At 45.8% G+C, this 16,710-nt stretch overlaps 1 protein-coding gene across 1 annotated transcript; it reads left to right on the top strand.

Moving 5' to 3' along the window:
* The first annotated feature begins 1,496 nt into the window (after positions 1 to 1,496).
* Positions 1,497 to 14,408, top strand: LOC108918520 (adenylate cyclase type 8). Its single transcript, XM_018725904.2, has 18 exons — positions 1,497 to 2,399; positions 3,055 to 3,204; positions 3,881 to 4,011; positions 4,112 to 4,223; positions 4,784 to 4,911; positions 5,969 to 6,127; positions 7,711 to 7,948; positions 8,221 to 8,409; positions 9,073 to 9,173; positions 9,311 to 9,512; positions 10,006 to 10,107; positions 10,616 to 10,788; positions 11,330 to 11,411; positions 11,611 to 11,769; positions 11,900 to 12,046; positions 12,859 to 12,951; positions 13,185 to 13,299; positions 13,843 to 14,408. The coding sequence occupies exons 1-18, from the start codon at positions 1,497 to 1,499 to the stop codon at positions 14,247 to 14,249; spliced, it is 3,591 nt and encodes a 1,196-aa protein (XP_018581420.1). The 3' UTR covers positions 14,250 to 14,408.
* The last annotated feature ends 2,302 nt before the right edge of the window (positions 14,409 to 16,710 follow it).

The raw sequence follows: 16,710 nt of genomic DNA, 5'->3' as shown, positions 1-16,710 counted from the left end.
GAGCGCCCTGGCGCTCTGCTGGATTAGCCTCGACAGATTGCTCTCGCGCAGTGCCTAAAACAAGGGTTAAGTGAGCTTTCGAGCCATCTGGTCTCAGGATTCAGTTCCTTACCTGGTGCTGGTGGAGATCAAGGCTGCCCCAGTTTTGCTGCGAAACGTTCAGGTTTGTCTCCTTGGTGTTTCCAGCCATTCCTTTCATCACAGCCATCAAAATGTGGGAATGGGAGGCAACAGAAGCAGAAAACTTGACTGGAGGACAACCACAGGGAGGTCACTTTTTGATAAGAATGAATAATAGGGATTTATGGAAAGCAGTGAGAAATTAGGCTGCGCCTCATCTGAAGAATTTGCTTTCGTACGGTGTGTGTTTTGACGGAGATGTTCTACTCCGACTCTGAATGTCTCATCCTAATTGTCTCTCAAACGTCTTATGAAATAAAAGCATACTGGCCGTGGATTTACAGTCATTTTTACACAGGACACAGGTAAGCACTTGCCATGAGTCTGTCTTCCAAATGTGGGGATACTCTTAATGCACTAATAAAATCATTGAGTACAGCATAATTGTACAGCATTTCATTTACACATTGCAGTATCTGCATGAGTTTTAAAGCCAAAATATTAATCAATTTATCTTTTCCTCAGTTTTTAATTACCTGTTCAAATGGACTTTAGTGCAGTGATTATTTATGCAGTTTTAATTACTCAGTCATTTTAAAGTGTTGAATTTTACTAGTAAAATTTAATTTTAATATAGGCGTAAAAGGAAAGTTTTTAAAAAAATCTCATTAACCTCTATGAGGTTAAGTGGTTAAAAGATGATGAAAAATATTTCAAATTAGGCAATATTAGTTTGAGTTTGGGGGGGCGCAGCAGGTTTGACCGGGTCCTGCTCTCCAGTGGGTCTGGGGTTTGAGTCCTGCTTGGGGTGCCTTGCAACAGACTGGCATCCCATCCTGGGTGTGTCCGCTCCTCCTCTGGCCTTGTGCCCTGGGTTGCTGGGTTGGGTTCCAGCTCCCCGCAACCCTCCCTGGGACAGGCAGGTTCAGATTGTGTGTGTGTGTGTGTGTGTGTGTGTGTGTGTGTGTGTGTGTGTGTGTGTAGTTTGAGTTTTATTGGTATTTTGGCTTCTGGCAAGTAGAAGTTCAGGAGACAAGACTAGAGAACTGTTGTAAATCTTAGTGAAACGTATCATATTTATATATACGTTCATACAGTTTCCAGCAAATGTACTCAAACTGTTTCCTAATTGTATGTGCGGATACTGCTGATTTTTAGTGTTTACCCATTATTCATATATTTTGATGTTCCCGTTTCCCTCCTCTAACATAACGGCTGAGCCGTACATGTTGTGATGTAACACTTTCGCTCTCACGCACACTCTCTCGTGTCACCTTGCAGGACCTGATGTGTTTTCTACACATAGACCTAAGTCCTGCCTTGTGAGGACAGCAGCGGGGGACTTAGGATTCAGGCACTGGGTGGGGTGGGTGAGCATGGAGCCACGCGAGGAGCTCCAGGCCCCCAGTGACATTACCCTCCCACCACCGCCCTGCAAGCTGGGCACCACCTCCACCACCTCTCCAGGTTCCAGGCGCAAGAAGTTGCGGTGGCAGAGCGCCGTGCAGCACATCATTGACCAGCGGGAGCTGAACCAGCAGGTGGGCCTGGAACCCGCCCGCAAAATCTATGTCACGGACGCCTACATCGAGGACATCAACCAGCAGATTCGCAACAAGGCGTCGCGCGGTGGCGGCCCGGCTAAGCGACGCTCCTCGGCCGCCCGTGTCCATCCAGCCCGAGAGCGCCTCTCCTCAGCCACTGCTCATGGGGGGATCGACGGCTGTCTCAGCGATGCCGACTTCTTCGTTCGCTGGGGCTCAGCCGTCCGCGGCGTTTTCCTGCCCACGCTCCAGCATGCCTTCAAGTCCAGCGACCTGGAACGCCTCTACCAGCAGTACTCCTCCCGCCAGCGACGGACCTCCCTGGTGGTCACGAACGCTATTGATGTGGTCACCAAGCTCCACATCGTCGTGCTCTACCTGGCAATGGCCCCAGAGGCGGTGGACCCTGTGCGTGGACTTCTGGCTGGGCTTTTCATGACACTGGGGGGGATTCTCTGTTTTCTTGTGCTCAGCTGCAAGGAGGCCACGTCACCACAGTATCTGCGCTATGCAGGACTGGTCAGCTGGCTTTCCCAGACTGTGCAGGTGTTGAGCGGCCTGGTGTACGGCCTGGAGAGGGACCAGTCCTGGTACGTGCTCTTCATCCTCTTTGCCACATACACCCTACTCCCACTGCCCCTTCTCTGGTCCATCTGCACCGGAACGCTCACCTCTGCCCTGCACCTGCTGGTGGAGACCGCACGCAACTACGATGACGCTGCACTTCTCAGAAAGGTGAAGCCCTCATCTTCTCCATGATTATACAAACTGACTCTTCACAGGTGATGGTGACACCTGGTGAACTCAGGACTGCTGCGCTGTTCAGGCCTCATAGAATTTAACAGTAGTTGTATTTTCAGATGGGCTTGTCCTGTCATCTTAAATCAAGAATCTGCAAAACTATGATGCTGAAAACTCAAGTAGCCATTGAACATACAAAGGTTTCTGCTATACGGTCTTAAAATTAATTGCTAGGAAAATAAATGCAGAACTAAACATAAAATTAACAGAAATGGCAATTTACTGTAAAGAATTGTTGCTGTACTCATTGAGTGAAGAGAACAGCTGACGGTGAGTTGTGACGGGTGGAGGAGGGAGGAGGCTTGACTGTCATTCTTGCACTGCCACTGCGCAAAAGTGTCGAAACACAGCAAACAGGAACGTTGAGTTTTTTTAGGACAGACTTTGGATAAATTTCGTTATGCCAATTTTTTCATCCTGGAAATCAAAACTGAGATATCAAAAGCCAAGAGCCATTACATCGAAATTTCTGATAAAGAGAGTTCTAAAATTGAGGGATGCCTGTACTGACTTCATTTTAAAGCCATATAAAGTACGTGTATCTATGCTCAGTTAATGATATAACGAACGGCTACGTTCCTGTCTTCAGATGTTGGCCAAGGGGCTCCTGTACATGGGCATGAACACCGCAGGCCTATTCATTCACTACCTGTCGGACCGGGCCCAGAGACAGGCCTTCCTGGAGACACGACGGTGCATCGAAGGGCGGGTCAGACTCGAGCGGGAGAACCAGAGGCAGGTAGGGAAGCAAGTCTGTCCCTACTATATTCATTTGTTATAAAATTGCTAATCTTGTAATCTACTAACTGCCTAAAAACAATTTAGTGACTGCATTTTCCTGAAAAAATAACCTTCATTGGATTTTTAAATTTGGGTTTCATCGATAACTGGCCCACCATGTACGCTGGGTTCGGGTACTCACCAGGGTTGGATTACACAGAGTGTTTTACTAAAAAATAAAATATATAGACAAAAGTAAAGTCCCACTTGGGGTGCCTTGTGATGGACTGGTGTCCCATCCTGGGTGTGTCCCCTCCCCCTCCAGCCTTACGCCCTGTGTTGCCAGGTTAGGCTCCAGCTCGCCGCGACCCCGCTTGGAACAAGCAGTTTCAGACAGTGTGTGTGTGTCATTTCCTGGGGGGGGGAGTATCCTCCCCTTCTTGTCTGGTAATATTTTAATTCAATTACAGTTCCGCCGTACACTGGTAGGTTTTATAATCACTGGATTTTTCGTTAGAAAATTTAAAAAATTATGTCCGAGATTTTTATGAATATTCTAAAGTTACAGATGTTGAAATATAGTATTGTCACGAGAGATGATACCATGTTTACAAATTTTTGTACATTTTAATATGACACTATGATTACAAATTGTCGTTATTACAAATAATTGTCTGTTTGCCGGTCCTACACAGGAGCGTTTGGTGCTCTCCATCCTGCCTCGATTCGTTGCCTTGGAGATGATAGCAGACATGAGTGCCATGGAGGATGACCTCCTGCCCCAGCAGTTCCACAAGATCTACATTCACCAGTACAAAGACGTTAGGTTAGTCCACCAGGGGTGGTTTTGGTTCGCAACTCTGTTACTTTGTAGTCACATGTCACACCAGCCTACATAATTCAGTCCCTCCTTTTGCTCCCACTAGTATCCTGTTTGCTGACATCAAGGGCTTCACCACGCTCTCCATGAGCCTGTCAGCCCAGGAACTGGTCCGTACCTTGAACGAGCTGTTTGGGCGCTTTGACCACCTGGCCGAGGTAAGGGTGCAGGACCGCAACGCCAGGATCGAGAGTGGAGCTAGAGCTAAGGGCACGCATTTGGGAGCTGCAATTTTCTTTTACTTGCTGCACGTCTCCGTTGGACGTCGTCACTATGAAGATAGCGGTGACAGGCTTCATTTAAGCTTGCAATAATATTGATCCCATCACCCACAGATCAGCTCCTTAAACTACAAGAAGTGATGACATTTATGAAATGCCGAGCTGCTGTCTCATTGTTCAGCTGCCGTGAATACATGCAACTTGGTGTAGGGGCAGCATATGGCGTAGTGGTTAGAGTGTTCATCTTTGGATTTGAAAAACCCAGGATCCAATCCCAACTCCTGCTGTAGTACCTTTGAGCAAGGTACTTTCTCTATATTGTTCCAGTACCAGTTGCCCAGCCCTATAAATAGGTAAATAATTGTAAGTAGCTCAACGTTGGCAGCTGATGTGGATAAAAGTGTCACCTAAAGGAATACTTGCCAATGTAGTGTGAATGGATAATGTTCCTGCAGTGTGACTTGCCTGTCCATTCCTCATCATGTCCCCCCAAACAGGAGCACCACTGCATGAGGATCAAGATCCTGGGGGACTGCTACTACTGCGTGTCGGGTGTGCCGGAGCCCGAGAGCGCCCACGCCAGTCACTGTGTGGAGATGGGCCTGGCCATGATCAACACGATACGGTCAGAAAGCCCCCTCCCCCCGAGCACGTCACTCATCTCTTGTTTCTCTTATGGACAGAATAGTGAAACCAAAGACACCCACAAGTGTCCTACATCTCTGGGAGGACACATTTCCTCGCCAATTCTTTATTTCCCCTCCAAACTTGTTAACTGAACACATCATGGGAAAAACAAGTCTCCAGCAAGTGTATCAAAATTTTGACTGAGACTGCTGATACTGTTATTGTGCTTGAAGGTTTCGTAATATGTTAAGGAAAAAAAAAAAAACGTTAACAATAACATTGAAGTGAACATAAAAATTACGTTTCTATGAAATATTTTTGTAGTTATTCTAAGAAAAGTAATCAGAATTCGGCAAACAAGGTGGACAGTGGGTTATGTTCATCATAAAACCTCTTTTCGAGGAAAGAATCCCCACCTCCAGCCAATACAAGAAAACTTCAGGCCGAAAACACCTTTTGTCACAGCAGTGTACAGCTGAGCCCTGTTCTATCAACTGATACAGTGATCATTTCAGTGGGCAAAATGTCTTATTAGGTGGTGCGGTGGGTTTGGCCTGTGCAGCTCTTTGGGTGGTCTAGGGTTCAAGTCCTGCTTGGGGTGCCTTGTGATGGACTGGTGTCCTGTCCTGGGTGTGTCCCCTTCCCCTCCAGCCTTGCACCCTGTGTTGCTGGGTTAGGCTCAGGTATTCGATGACCCTGCTTGGGACAAGTGGTTTCAGAGTGTGTGTGTGTGTGTGTGTGTGTGTGTGTGTGTGTGTGTGTGTGTGTGTGTGTGTGTGTGTGTGTGTGTGTGTGTGTGTGTGTGTGTGAGACAATGTCTTATTGCCCTGTGATGGACTGGCAGCCCGTCCAGGGTGTACTCTGCCTCATGTCCTGTTCTTAGGGGACAGGGCTCTGGACCACAACAACCCTGCACTGTACAAGCAGTTAATGATGATTGATGGATGGCTGCTGTTTAATTTCAGTGCTTTCATAAGAGGATTTAACACAGACGTATCTATTGGAAAAAGAATGAATATTGAATGTGGCCCTTCAGCTCTTTCTCTCTCTCTCAGGTATGTGGGCAAGGAGCTGGACCATGATGTGGACATGCGCATTGGGATCCATTCTGGCTCTCTCCTCTGTGGGGTGTTGGGCCTCCAGAAATGGCAGTTTGACGTGTGGTCCTGGGACGTGGATGTGGCCAACATGCTGGAGGCGGGGGGCATCCCTGGGTGAGCCTGTCAACCCAAAACACATTTGGGAAGATATCAGGAAAACAAACCGGGCTACAACACAGCCCAAATGTTTGGGACATGGAGATGATTGCGTGATAGTACGGCCAGTTCTATAATCAGGCAAACCTAGGAAATTGCTAAGGGGGTCAAATTTTGCCAATAAGAACAAAAATAAATACACACATACACATTGTCTGAACTGCTTGTCCCGTACGGGGTTGCGGGGAACCGGAGCCTACCCGGCAACACAGGGCGTAAGGCCGGAGGGGGAGGGGACACACCCAGGACGGGACGCCAGTCCGTCGCAAGGCACCCCAAGCGGGACTCGAACCCCAGACCCACCGAAGAGCAGGACCCTGTCCAACCCACTGTGCCACCCTCAAAAATAAATTGCAATCTTGAAAAAAATTATTTAAAAATTTAATAACAAACTTTCTCATTATGTAATTAAAGATCTGCCACCTTACATATTGTGCAGACATTGTATGGAGCATCACTGCCTGTGTCTGAAATATTGCAACTTCGTAGGTTATATTTTCTGTTAAACTAATTGTTGACCTACATGGTAAAAATTATCTGTTTGTTCCTTTAATGAACATCAGTCTTGAAAATAAGTTCATTTTAAGTTTGTCTTCAGTCGTTAAACTATATATTTGTGTTCTGTGCATGTGTGATGTTCACATATGTGTTATCATAAACAATTACATGACTTATTTTATTTTGAAATTCAAATTTCAGTTCCCCAGCATGATTTGTAGCTATAGGTACAATAAAAATTAATTGTCGTGTGTGTGTGTGTGTGTGTGTGTGTGTGTGGGGAGGTGCGGGTTTGGCGGGGTCCTGCTCTCTGGTGGGTCTGGGGTTTGAGTCCTGCTTGGGGTGCCTTGTGCTAGACTGGTGTCCCGTCCTCAGTGTGTCCTCTCCCCCTCCAGTCTTACGCCCTGTGTTGCCGGGTTAGGCTCTGGCTCCCTGTGACCCTGTATGGGACAAGTGGTTCAGACAATGTGTGTGTGTGTGTGTGTGTGTGTGTGTGTGTGTGTGTGTGTGTGTGTGTGTGTGTGTGTGTATATAATATCTTTATTAGAGTCTATGGCTGGTGGATTGATTGTTGCCGATATGTGCCAAAAACCCAAGCACTGGCCACGCATGAGAGGATAAAGTTTTAAACAATGCTCTGGGTCATACGATGTATATATTTTAACTGTGGAAATACTACAGTGATTTCATTAAATTATTTATAAATAGTAAAAACAGGAAAATAGCCATACTGTATCACATAAGGGTTAACACTGTGATAATTACAGGTTAAAACCAAGCAATGTGGGCTGAACCAGAACAGAACTTCACTGTCCTATAGTGCCCCAGAACTGGGATACCGTTATTGCAGCATTTTTAGATCACAGACAGGCTCAGAAAGTACTTTAACAGTACAGACTGATGGGAGGTGGGTGGCTTTGCATATTGTTCAAGGCTAACGATAGAGTCCCGGCTCTTCCTGGAACCTTCTGTACAGCTCTTCAGCCTCTCGGCCACCAGCAGGAGTGTGATTGCGTGTCTGAAGCCAGAATTTTGTCCCGCAGGCGGATCCACATCTCACGGGCCACCCTGGACTGCTTGAATGGGCGCTACCAGACAGAGGAGGGACATGGGCGCGAACGCAACGAGTTCCTCCGCAGGCACAACATCGACACCTTCCTGATCTGCCAGGCAGCTCCCGCCAAACCGGATGCAGAGCCGAGCCGAGTCCGCCAACCCAGCCGGGAGGAGCAGTCCTGGAGCGCCGAGCTGCCCTTTGGCAACATCATCGGAATGAACTGCGTGAGCGCCCCCTGTAGACAGGCCTCCATTGGCCCACTCGTATATAAACCCGCTGAGCATGTGCAGTGAGCACAATTCAGTAATGCTGTAATATTTAATATGACGTTAAAATAGAGACAAGGATAGTGCAGATGTTTATAGTTTCACTGTCCTCCTATCCACCCCTTACTTGCTTGTTTGTCCCACTTACTGGATTCGGTGCATTTTAATGTCCCCGTTTGCTCGGAGTTGCTGTAAAACACTGATGGCCTTGTACACGCGGACCCCTACAGATCCTGGCCACCCTCACCAACGGCTCCTTGGCTCAGCTCCCCAACCAGCTGGCAGCGCAGCGCTCGGGGACGAGGGAGATCCACCGGCGCATTGAGCACGCCATCGAGGTGCGCAGCGGCGAGCGCATGCGTAAGGAGCACATCGAGCCCATCACGCTGGTCTTCAAGGACATGCACATTGAGGACAAGGTGTGTGTGTGTGTGTGTGTGTGTGTGTGTGTGTGTGTGTGTGTGTGTGTGTGTGTGTGTGTAGCGCATGGGAGTTACTGTCAACTTTCCGAACATTTCTGGATTAATAATTGCATATTGCAAAGCCAATGAAGACCCCTTAAACATTTAAATGAAAAATATTCAAAATAATTAACAATTAATATTTTGGATGTGGTCCTTACCATCGGTATGGAAGTATGACCACTTAACATTTATTGATTTGACACTATCACTGTGTCAAGTGTAAAGATTGGAAAGTGTTAAAATACTGTACCTCTAATAATCTACAAAGCTTTGTTGCACAGTGGTTAGAACTGTTGCTTTAGGACCCAAAGGTTGCAGGTTTGAATCCTGATTCTGGTAGTAGTACCCTTAAGCAAGGTATTTTACCCTACATTTTTCCAGTAAAATTACCCAGCTGTACAAATGGGTAAATAATTGTAGATAGATTCACATTGTAAGTCACTTTGGAAAAAAGATTCAGATAAATGTAATGTAAACTTTTGCACAGCTGGGCAACTTTTACACTGTCAATTCAGGGTAAGTACTTTGCTCAAGGGTATTGCTGCAAGAGGTGGAATTCACCGCGCCACCTGCTGCCCCATTATTACTACCTACTTATCATTTAATTGTGCCTTATAGTTCTCTCAGATGAGAGATGAGATGTTCAAATCCAACATGGTGTGCGCCTTCCTCGTGCTCCTCTTCATCATGGCCGTCCAAGCCCTCGTCCCATCTCCACAGTAAGTGACGTCATCCTCCACCTCTGCTTCATTTTATTTTCTTTCATCCTCATATCTTTCCATCTGCTTCTCACTGTGCCGTTACCGCTCTGCCGTCGTCCATCTCTTCGTCCATTGGCATGTTGTTCCCTGCTAAGGGTGCTTCCGATGGTGGTGCTCTTCGCCGTCTTCCTGTCCGCCTACCTGCTGCTGCTACTGGTCACTTTGGCAGAGGAGTTCCGGCACTCTCCGTTGGCCCTGCAGTACCTGTGCTGTTGGATCCACGAGTCGAAGGGCGCCCGCAACCTGCTTACACTTGCTGCCATCGCCATCAACTTCGGTGTCGCTTCTTCAGACCTTGTGAGCCCCTTCTCTCATGACAGTTTATGAAAAGCTAGCTGCATTTAGCTTGTTAAGTTTAATTCAATTAATCAAGTTATGTGTAAAAACATGTATTCTGTTAGGTTATTATTATTATTGCTCTACGTAATATAATAAAATATAACACTATTCTAACAATAATAATAATATCAAGAAAATTTTATCTTATGCCTTTGTTCCAAATGACTTGCTATAGTTTACCAGTTTAAACCGGTGTGAAGTTTTATCTTTTGCTGGAGCAGTTCAGTGTAAGTACCTTGATCAAGGTGCTATAGCAGGAGCATGGATTCAGTCCAAAGCCTTCTAAATGAAAAGTGATGTCTCACACCACTACACCCCCTGCTGACGTGTGTGCAGGTGGCAGCTGTGGGCCCTTAAATTTGCTGCAATCTGGGTCTGAGACAGATAATAATCGTCAGTAAAATTCTGGATTTGTCTCAGTGATTTATGTTCTCATTTTCATGCTGCCTAGCTGTGGTGCAGTACCACACAATCGGACACAGAAGACTTTGCTAAGAAGAGCGCTCAGCAAGCACCCAGTCAGTGGTCATTCAACATATGCACCCAGTCCGAGGTAAAAGTTCCAAGAGGTCATACAGAACAATAAAATAACGCTACGAATATCAACAATAACTGAAAAAGTTTATGAGACAAAGATAAACTGAAATTATCAATATTCTAAGCACAATTTCTGAAACAAATCAGATTTGAAAATATTTTTTCACACTGAGGAGATGCAGTGGTGCAGCAGGTTTGGCTGGGTCCTGCTCTTCTGGTGGGTCTGGGGTTCGAGTCCTGCTTGGGGTGCCTTGTGACGGGCTGGGGTCCCGTCCTGGGTGTGTTCCCTCATCCTCCAGCCTTACGCCCTGTGTGCCGGGTTAGGCTCCGGCTCGCCGCGACCCCGCTTGAGACAAGCGGTGACAGGCTGTGTGTGCTTTTGTTTGTTTTTCACATTGCAGGTGATAAACCAGCTATTAAAATGGTATTAAACTGGTTTTACTAAGCCCCTCGTTTGGATGCAAAGACAACCAATACCTATGTGTAGCTGTGCGTACCCAGTACCTGTGTTGCTCTTTCGGTAGTTTTTTATCCTCAGCGGCATGGTGGCCATGGTAACGTGTGCCGTCTTCCTGAGGATGAGCTGTTTCCTGAAGCTGGCCATACTGTTGCTGGTCATCGCTGTCTATACCTACCTCATTGAGGTGGCCTTCCAGGTGCTCTTCATCCGGCAGCCCCAGCAAAGCCAGTTCCATGGGTACTGCCTACAGTCACCTTCTCCACTCCCAACACTTGGCCAGAGTACATAATTCTGCTAACACTAGGTCACAGTATATAATGCTACCAACACTGGGCCACAGAACACAATGCTGCCAATGCTGGCATGAAGTATATATAATGTTCCTACACTACATTCTGTCTCCCAGTTTCCGTTTTTTCACAAATCCGGTCAGAATTCATTAATACCCCTTATCATTAATTTGTGAGGAATTTCACGTGTCTGTTCTATGCCATGAGGTCTGGGTCCATGACATTCGGTGTTGCACAGTAAACTGAAACAAAGGTGAACCGCACTGTGCTTTAATTTCATATCCGAAAAATTTCGATATGACACATAGCCTTCAAAGGTGATATGAGTCTTGCTTTGGTTGCAATATTAGGTACTCCGTTTAGCTTTTAATATGGTGTTTTAGTCATGGTTTTTAAATTACTATACAGCATTAAGGTATAAAATGCAGGACATTTTTGGCTGAGTTTTAGGCCTTCGAACTGCACTAATGTATGAATGTTGTGGTCAGCCTTCACTACCTCAGGAGAAGAGGCATCTCTGTTCTGCTCATGGCGATGTTTGTCGCAGCCGTGTTCTACAATAGTCGACAGGTAAGCGCTTGGCGTTCCCTCGAATATTCACATTTATTCATTTAGCAGACGCTTTTCTCCAAAGCAACGTACATCTCATGGAAAATACAATTTGTGCATTAGGAGAAAGAGACATAGCTGCAGATGTGTGATTCTTAAGTACAGTTAGTTTCCTTCCTTCACCACATGCACCGACGTATGGATTATTTATTTAATTTAGCTGGAAGCTACAACAAGGTTGGACTTCCTGTGGCGACTACAGGCCAGACAGGAAGTGGAGGACATGAAGGAGCTGCGGGAACACAACGAGTGCCTGCTGCACAACATTCTGCCCGCACATGTGGCGCAGCACTTCCTGGAGAGGGACAAAAACAATGAGGTGTCTTTGCCGCCTCCTAAAATGTGAAATATCCTGTATTTGAGTCTCAGAGGAGCTGATTCTAATAGGGTGACGGTCCACACAGACTAGAGCTCCTAAAAGAATTTTTTGTCTCTTCTCCTTCTGGAAGGACCTGTACTCTCAGTCCTACGAAAAGGTCGGAGTCATGTTCGCCTCCATACCTGGATTCACGGACTACTACGAGCAGAAAGAGATTAACCACCAGGACGTAGAGTGCCTGCGACTCCTCAATGAGATCATTGCAGACTTTGATGAGGTGAGCTAACAGTTTTCGCCTCTCGAATTAACATCCAATCATGTCTTGCATTCCAACAGGGCTATGATGACATAACCGTGATGGACATTTCCATCTTCCAGTTAGAATGACGCTTCCCAAAACTGCACTGCTAAAGCAGTTTTTTTTTTTCTTTTCAAGGACTGTCAAGCCACAGATTGTTAACATTCTGTGCAAGGAAAAAATACCTTCTCTGTGTATCTCGCATAATGTACCTGTTGTGGAAAGATGGCATTATACTGGAGTATGTGCACCTAGGCTATTTAACTCCTGTGTTACATGCAAAACTTGAGGTCTTTCATGAAGTGTGGGAACCTTTCCTGGTATTTACTAGATATGAGATAGGATAGGGTAGGGTAGGATAGGATAGGGGAATACTTTATTACTCCCTGCAGGCAAATGCACAATATATTCACCATAACAATCATAATATATCTACCACACTGCTGCAAGGATCCATCTAATGCAAGAAGCAGTTATACATTTGAGAAGTACATGTGCTTGGCTTTTTTCTCAAATTATTGCTTCTGATCTGAATTTTTTTCATTCTTCTTTTTTCCTGAAAAACTTGTTATACTTTGCAGTCCTTTGTTTACATGTTCTGTCTGCGTTGAGGGCTGGTTTTCCTACTTGTCAGGACATGCAATTGAGGAAGATATGAAGGAATAAGCACTCAAGCAACTTACATGACTCCAACTGGATGAGTCATTACATTAAAAACTTTATCTATATTCAGTAAGACCAAAAGGTATTTTTGAAACGGCTTTGGTAACCCTTAAACTGTGTTGTGCCAGCTATTGGAGGAATCCTACTTCGAAGACATTGAAAAGATCAAAACCATTGGCAGCTGTTACATGGCAGCTTCTGGCCTGTCTCCTGATAAGAAGGCAAGTTATGCATTTACTTAAAAATTCATAACTTCAAAAGAAGCTTGAAGTATGCCTGGCAGGATGAGAGTGTTTTCATTTATGATTGCATCATGTGACTCATAAAGTATATTCAAACAAAGAAATCTGCATTTCCTTGTTTGAATATGTTTTATGAGTCACATCATGCAATTATAAATTTAAAAAGTCTCATCCTGCCAAACATGCCGTTCAATCCCTTACCTGTCATGCAGGCATGTGAGGATGAATGGCATCACCTCGTTGGGTTGGTCCTCTTTGCTCTGGCTATGCAAGAGGTTCTGAAAGAAATCAACAGGCGTTACTCAAACAATTTCCAGCTACGTGTAGGTAAGCACTTTTACTGAATAATACTATATATGTTAAAGAACAAATCATTGCATTGAATCAAATGCTCTTCATAATCAAGCTTCCTGAATTAAGACCCTTCAAGGCAAGCCAAATGTTGTTATAAGTGTTAGGTAGAAGTGTGGTAATAAACAAGGTGGCCTACATAATGGCTCATAATCCTGAGAATATCCATGCTGTAACCATGCAGCAGTCTTCTTCTAAGGGCTCTGGATGATGGAAAAATCCTTCTTAGACCCATCCATTCCTTTCTATCCACTCTAGAGGACCTGAGTTTTTAAGTGTAGCTCCCAAACTGTATATGCGACAATGCTAAGTCAAAATTTCCAAAGTACATTCCATGCTTTTAAATTATGCTACATGTTTGATGGCGGGAGTTGAAAAACTTAGAAATCCTAGAAATACATCAAAAAAGCTCTTTTTTTGCTGGATCCCTGGAGGATACATAAAAATGGAAATACAGTTTTTGCATTAAAATCTACTCCAATTACTTTGACATCAACCTTCCTGCTTCCACCTGAACAGGAATTTCCCACGGTCCTGTGGTGGCCGGGGTGATTGGTGCTACGAAGCCACAGTATGACATCTGGGGCATGACAGTGAATCTGGCCAGCCGCATGGACAGCACCGGGGTAAGCGGCCGCATCCAGGTACCAGAGGGAACCAGTCAGATTCTGGCCGATCGTGGCTTTGCCGTGGAGCTGCGTGGGGACATCTTCATCAAGGGGGTGAGCGAGCAACGTGGAGGGGTCCGTACCTATTTTGTCAGCAGTCGAGAGCAGAAGTCAAGCTATGTGGAGCGAACCACCCGCCGCAGAAACCCTGGGGGGCGGAACACCCTGGCAGCGGTGGTGTTTGGCCTTGTCCAGGCTCGCAAACGAGAAAAACTGCGAGAAGCCAATGGGGGCTTCCACTTCTCTTCACAAACCTGAAGCATAAAGCCATGGATAAACTCCTAAAAGAGATCACCAAATCTCTTCTAGAATAACTTTTTAAAGAATGTTTAAAATGTACCTCTGCAACAACTGGAAGAGATTTCCACATCTTCTCTGGGACAACTTTTTACTAAACTTTTAAAATATATCTTCATATATCACCTGGAAGACATCTCCACAATTCCTTGGGGATTGAAGATAACTTTTTAGTGTATAACTAAAATATATGTACCTCTATATCACTTCCAGCAGATCTCCAATATAACTTTGGGGATAACTTTGTGATGGGCCTGAAAAATATATTTCCAGGTCATCGGAAAGATATCTCTGAAGATCTTCCAGAATATTATATTTTCACACACGCACATAATGTCTACAACCACTTGCCCCAGATGGGGTCACGGTGAACCCGAGCCTAACCCGCCAACACAGAGCACAAGGCCGGAGGGGGAGTGGACACACCCAGGACGGGACGCCAGTCCACCGCAAGGCACTCCAAGCAGGACTTGAACCCCAGACCCACCCTCTGGCAGGCCCTGCCCAAACCTGCTGCGCCATCGCACTCTCTTCAGAGTTACATATATGTTTTTGGATGAATAATGATGTGTATTTATAGCATTCTCCTTGGGAGACTCTGAAGACCTCTTTTCAAAGATTTAAGGTACTGTGTGAGACTTCCTATCATGTGAGGCTTCCACATTTTAGGAAAACATATGAAGGCAAATGCCTGAGTGAGTCAAATTAATAGCAAAAGAAAGTGGTGAATCGGTTAAGATATGATCATCACTCTCTGGTTTCTTCCTAGTCACTGGACAAGTGTACATTTGTTTGGTGGACTTGTGTACTGTAATCCAATTCATGTCTGTCATGTTTTAAAGTGTACTGCTAAATGGTGTACAAGGCCAGTGCAACAACAAACGAACATTATTAAATGTACTATCCAGCCAAAAAGACATCTGTGAGTGTGTCACTAGAAGTAAAGCTCTGTTCTTAACCTCTAACAATATACAAATAAAAATTGTCACAGATGTTCTATGTTACTTTGACATTCATTTTGGTGCACAAGAATTCTCATTTTACGGTATCATATATCATTTCTACAAATATAAACTGTTTTTATAACAAAAGTGTTGCTTGTTTCTTTGTACTGTGGTACCCAGCACTTCAGGTTTGGATGGGGTGAAAAAGGAGCTAGAGGCCTCAAGGACCTGCACTTCTAGGAGGCTTTCCCAGCCTACTTGGTAATCAGTGCTCAGCAGTGCTTAGGTCCATCCTGTGTGTGTTTTCTAAGTAAAAAAATAATGTCGATCACGTATATTTCTGGAAAATTCTGCAACTGGAATGTTCACAAATACGGTTCCCGTGAAGCTCAGCAACTGTTTTACAACGAGAATTTGGGTAAATAATTTCAACATATAGACTTTATGAACAAACATAATACATTAAGAATGAATAATATCATTAGAGTGCGGATAAACAAAAACTTAAATCGTGGATCTTTGATTTACGATAAAATGTGTTGGAAATTTAACAGTGTTTGTTTATTTATTTACCTACTTCCTTCCTTATTTAAGGAAGGAAGCGACTTTCCTTAAGTACCATGAGCTCCATCCATCTTCCTCCGCTATCCGGGGCCGGGTCGCGGGGGCAGCAGTCCGAGCAGAGTCCTCCAGACTTCCCTCTCCCCGCACACCTCCTCCAGTTCCCCTGGGGAAACCCTAAGGCGTTCCCAGGCCAGCCGGGAGACATAGTCTCTCCAACGTGTCCTGGGTCTGCCCCGAGGCCTCCTCCCAGTGGGACATGCCCGGAACACCTCACCAGGGAGGCGTCCAGGAGGCATCCGGAACAGATGCCCGAGCCACCTCAACTGGCGCTCCTCTCGATGCGGAGGAGCAGCGGCTCTACTCCGAGCTCCTCCCGGGTGACTGAGCTCTTCACCCTATCCCTAAGGGTGCGCCCAGCCACTCTGCGGAGGAAACTCATTTCTGCCGCTTGTATCTGCGATCTCATTCTTTCGGTCATGATCCAGAGCTCATGACCATAGGTGAGGGTAGGAACGTAGATTGACCGGTAAATTGAGAGCTTCGCCTTACGACTCAGCTCCCTCTTCACCACAACAGACCGGTGCAATGACCGCATTACTGCGGACGCCGCACCGATCCGTCTGTCAACCTGCCGCTCCATTTTTCCCTCACTCGTGAACAAGACCCCGAGATACTTAAACTCCTCCACTTGAGGGAGCGGCTCCCCCCTAACCCGGAGGGGGCAATCCACCTTTTTCCGACTGAGAACCATGGCCTCGGATTTGGAGGTGCTGATTCTCATCCCCGCCGCTTCACATTCGGCTGCAAACCTCCCCAGTGCACGTTGCAAGTCTTGATTTGATGAAGCCAACAGGACCACATCGTCTGCAAAAAGCAGAGACGAGATGCTGCGGCAACCAAAACAGACACCCTCC

Source organism: Scleropages formosus, chromosome 15 (assembly GCF_900964775.1).
Source record: "Scleropages formosus chromosome 15, fSclFor1.1, whole genome shotgun sequence".
Classification (NCBI taxonomy): domain Eukaryota; kingdom Metazoa; phylum Chordata; class Actinopteri; order Osteoglossiformes; family Osteoglossidae; genus Scleropages; species Scleropages formosus.
Note: the sequence above shows the minus strand (reverse complement) of the source record. Positions and strands in the feature narration are given on the sequence as shown.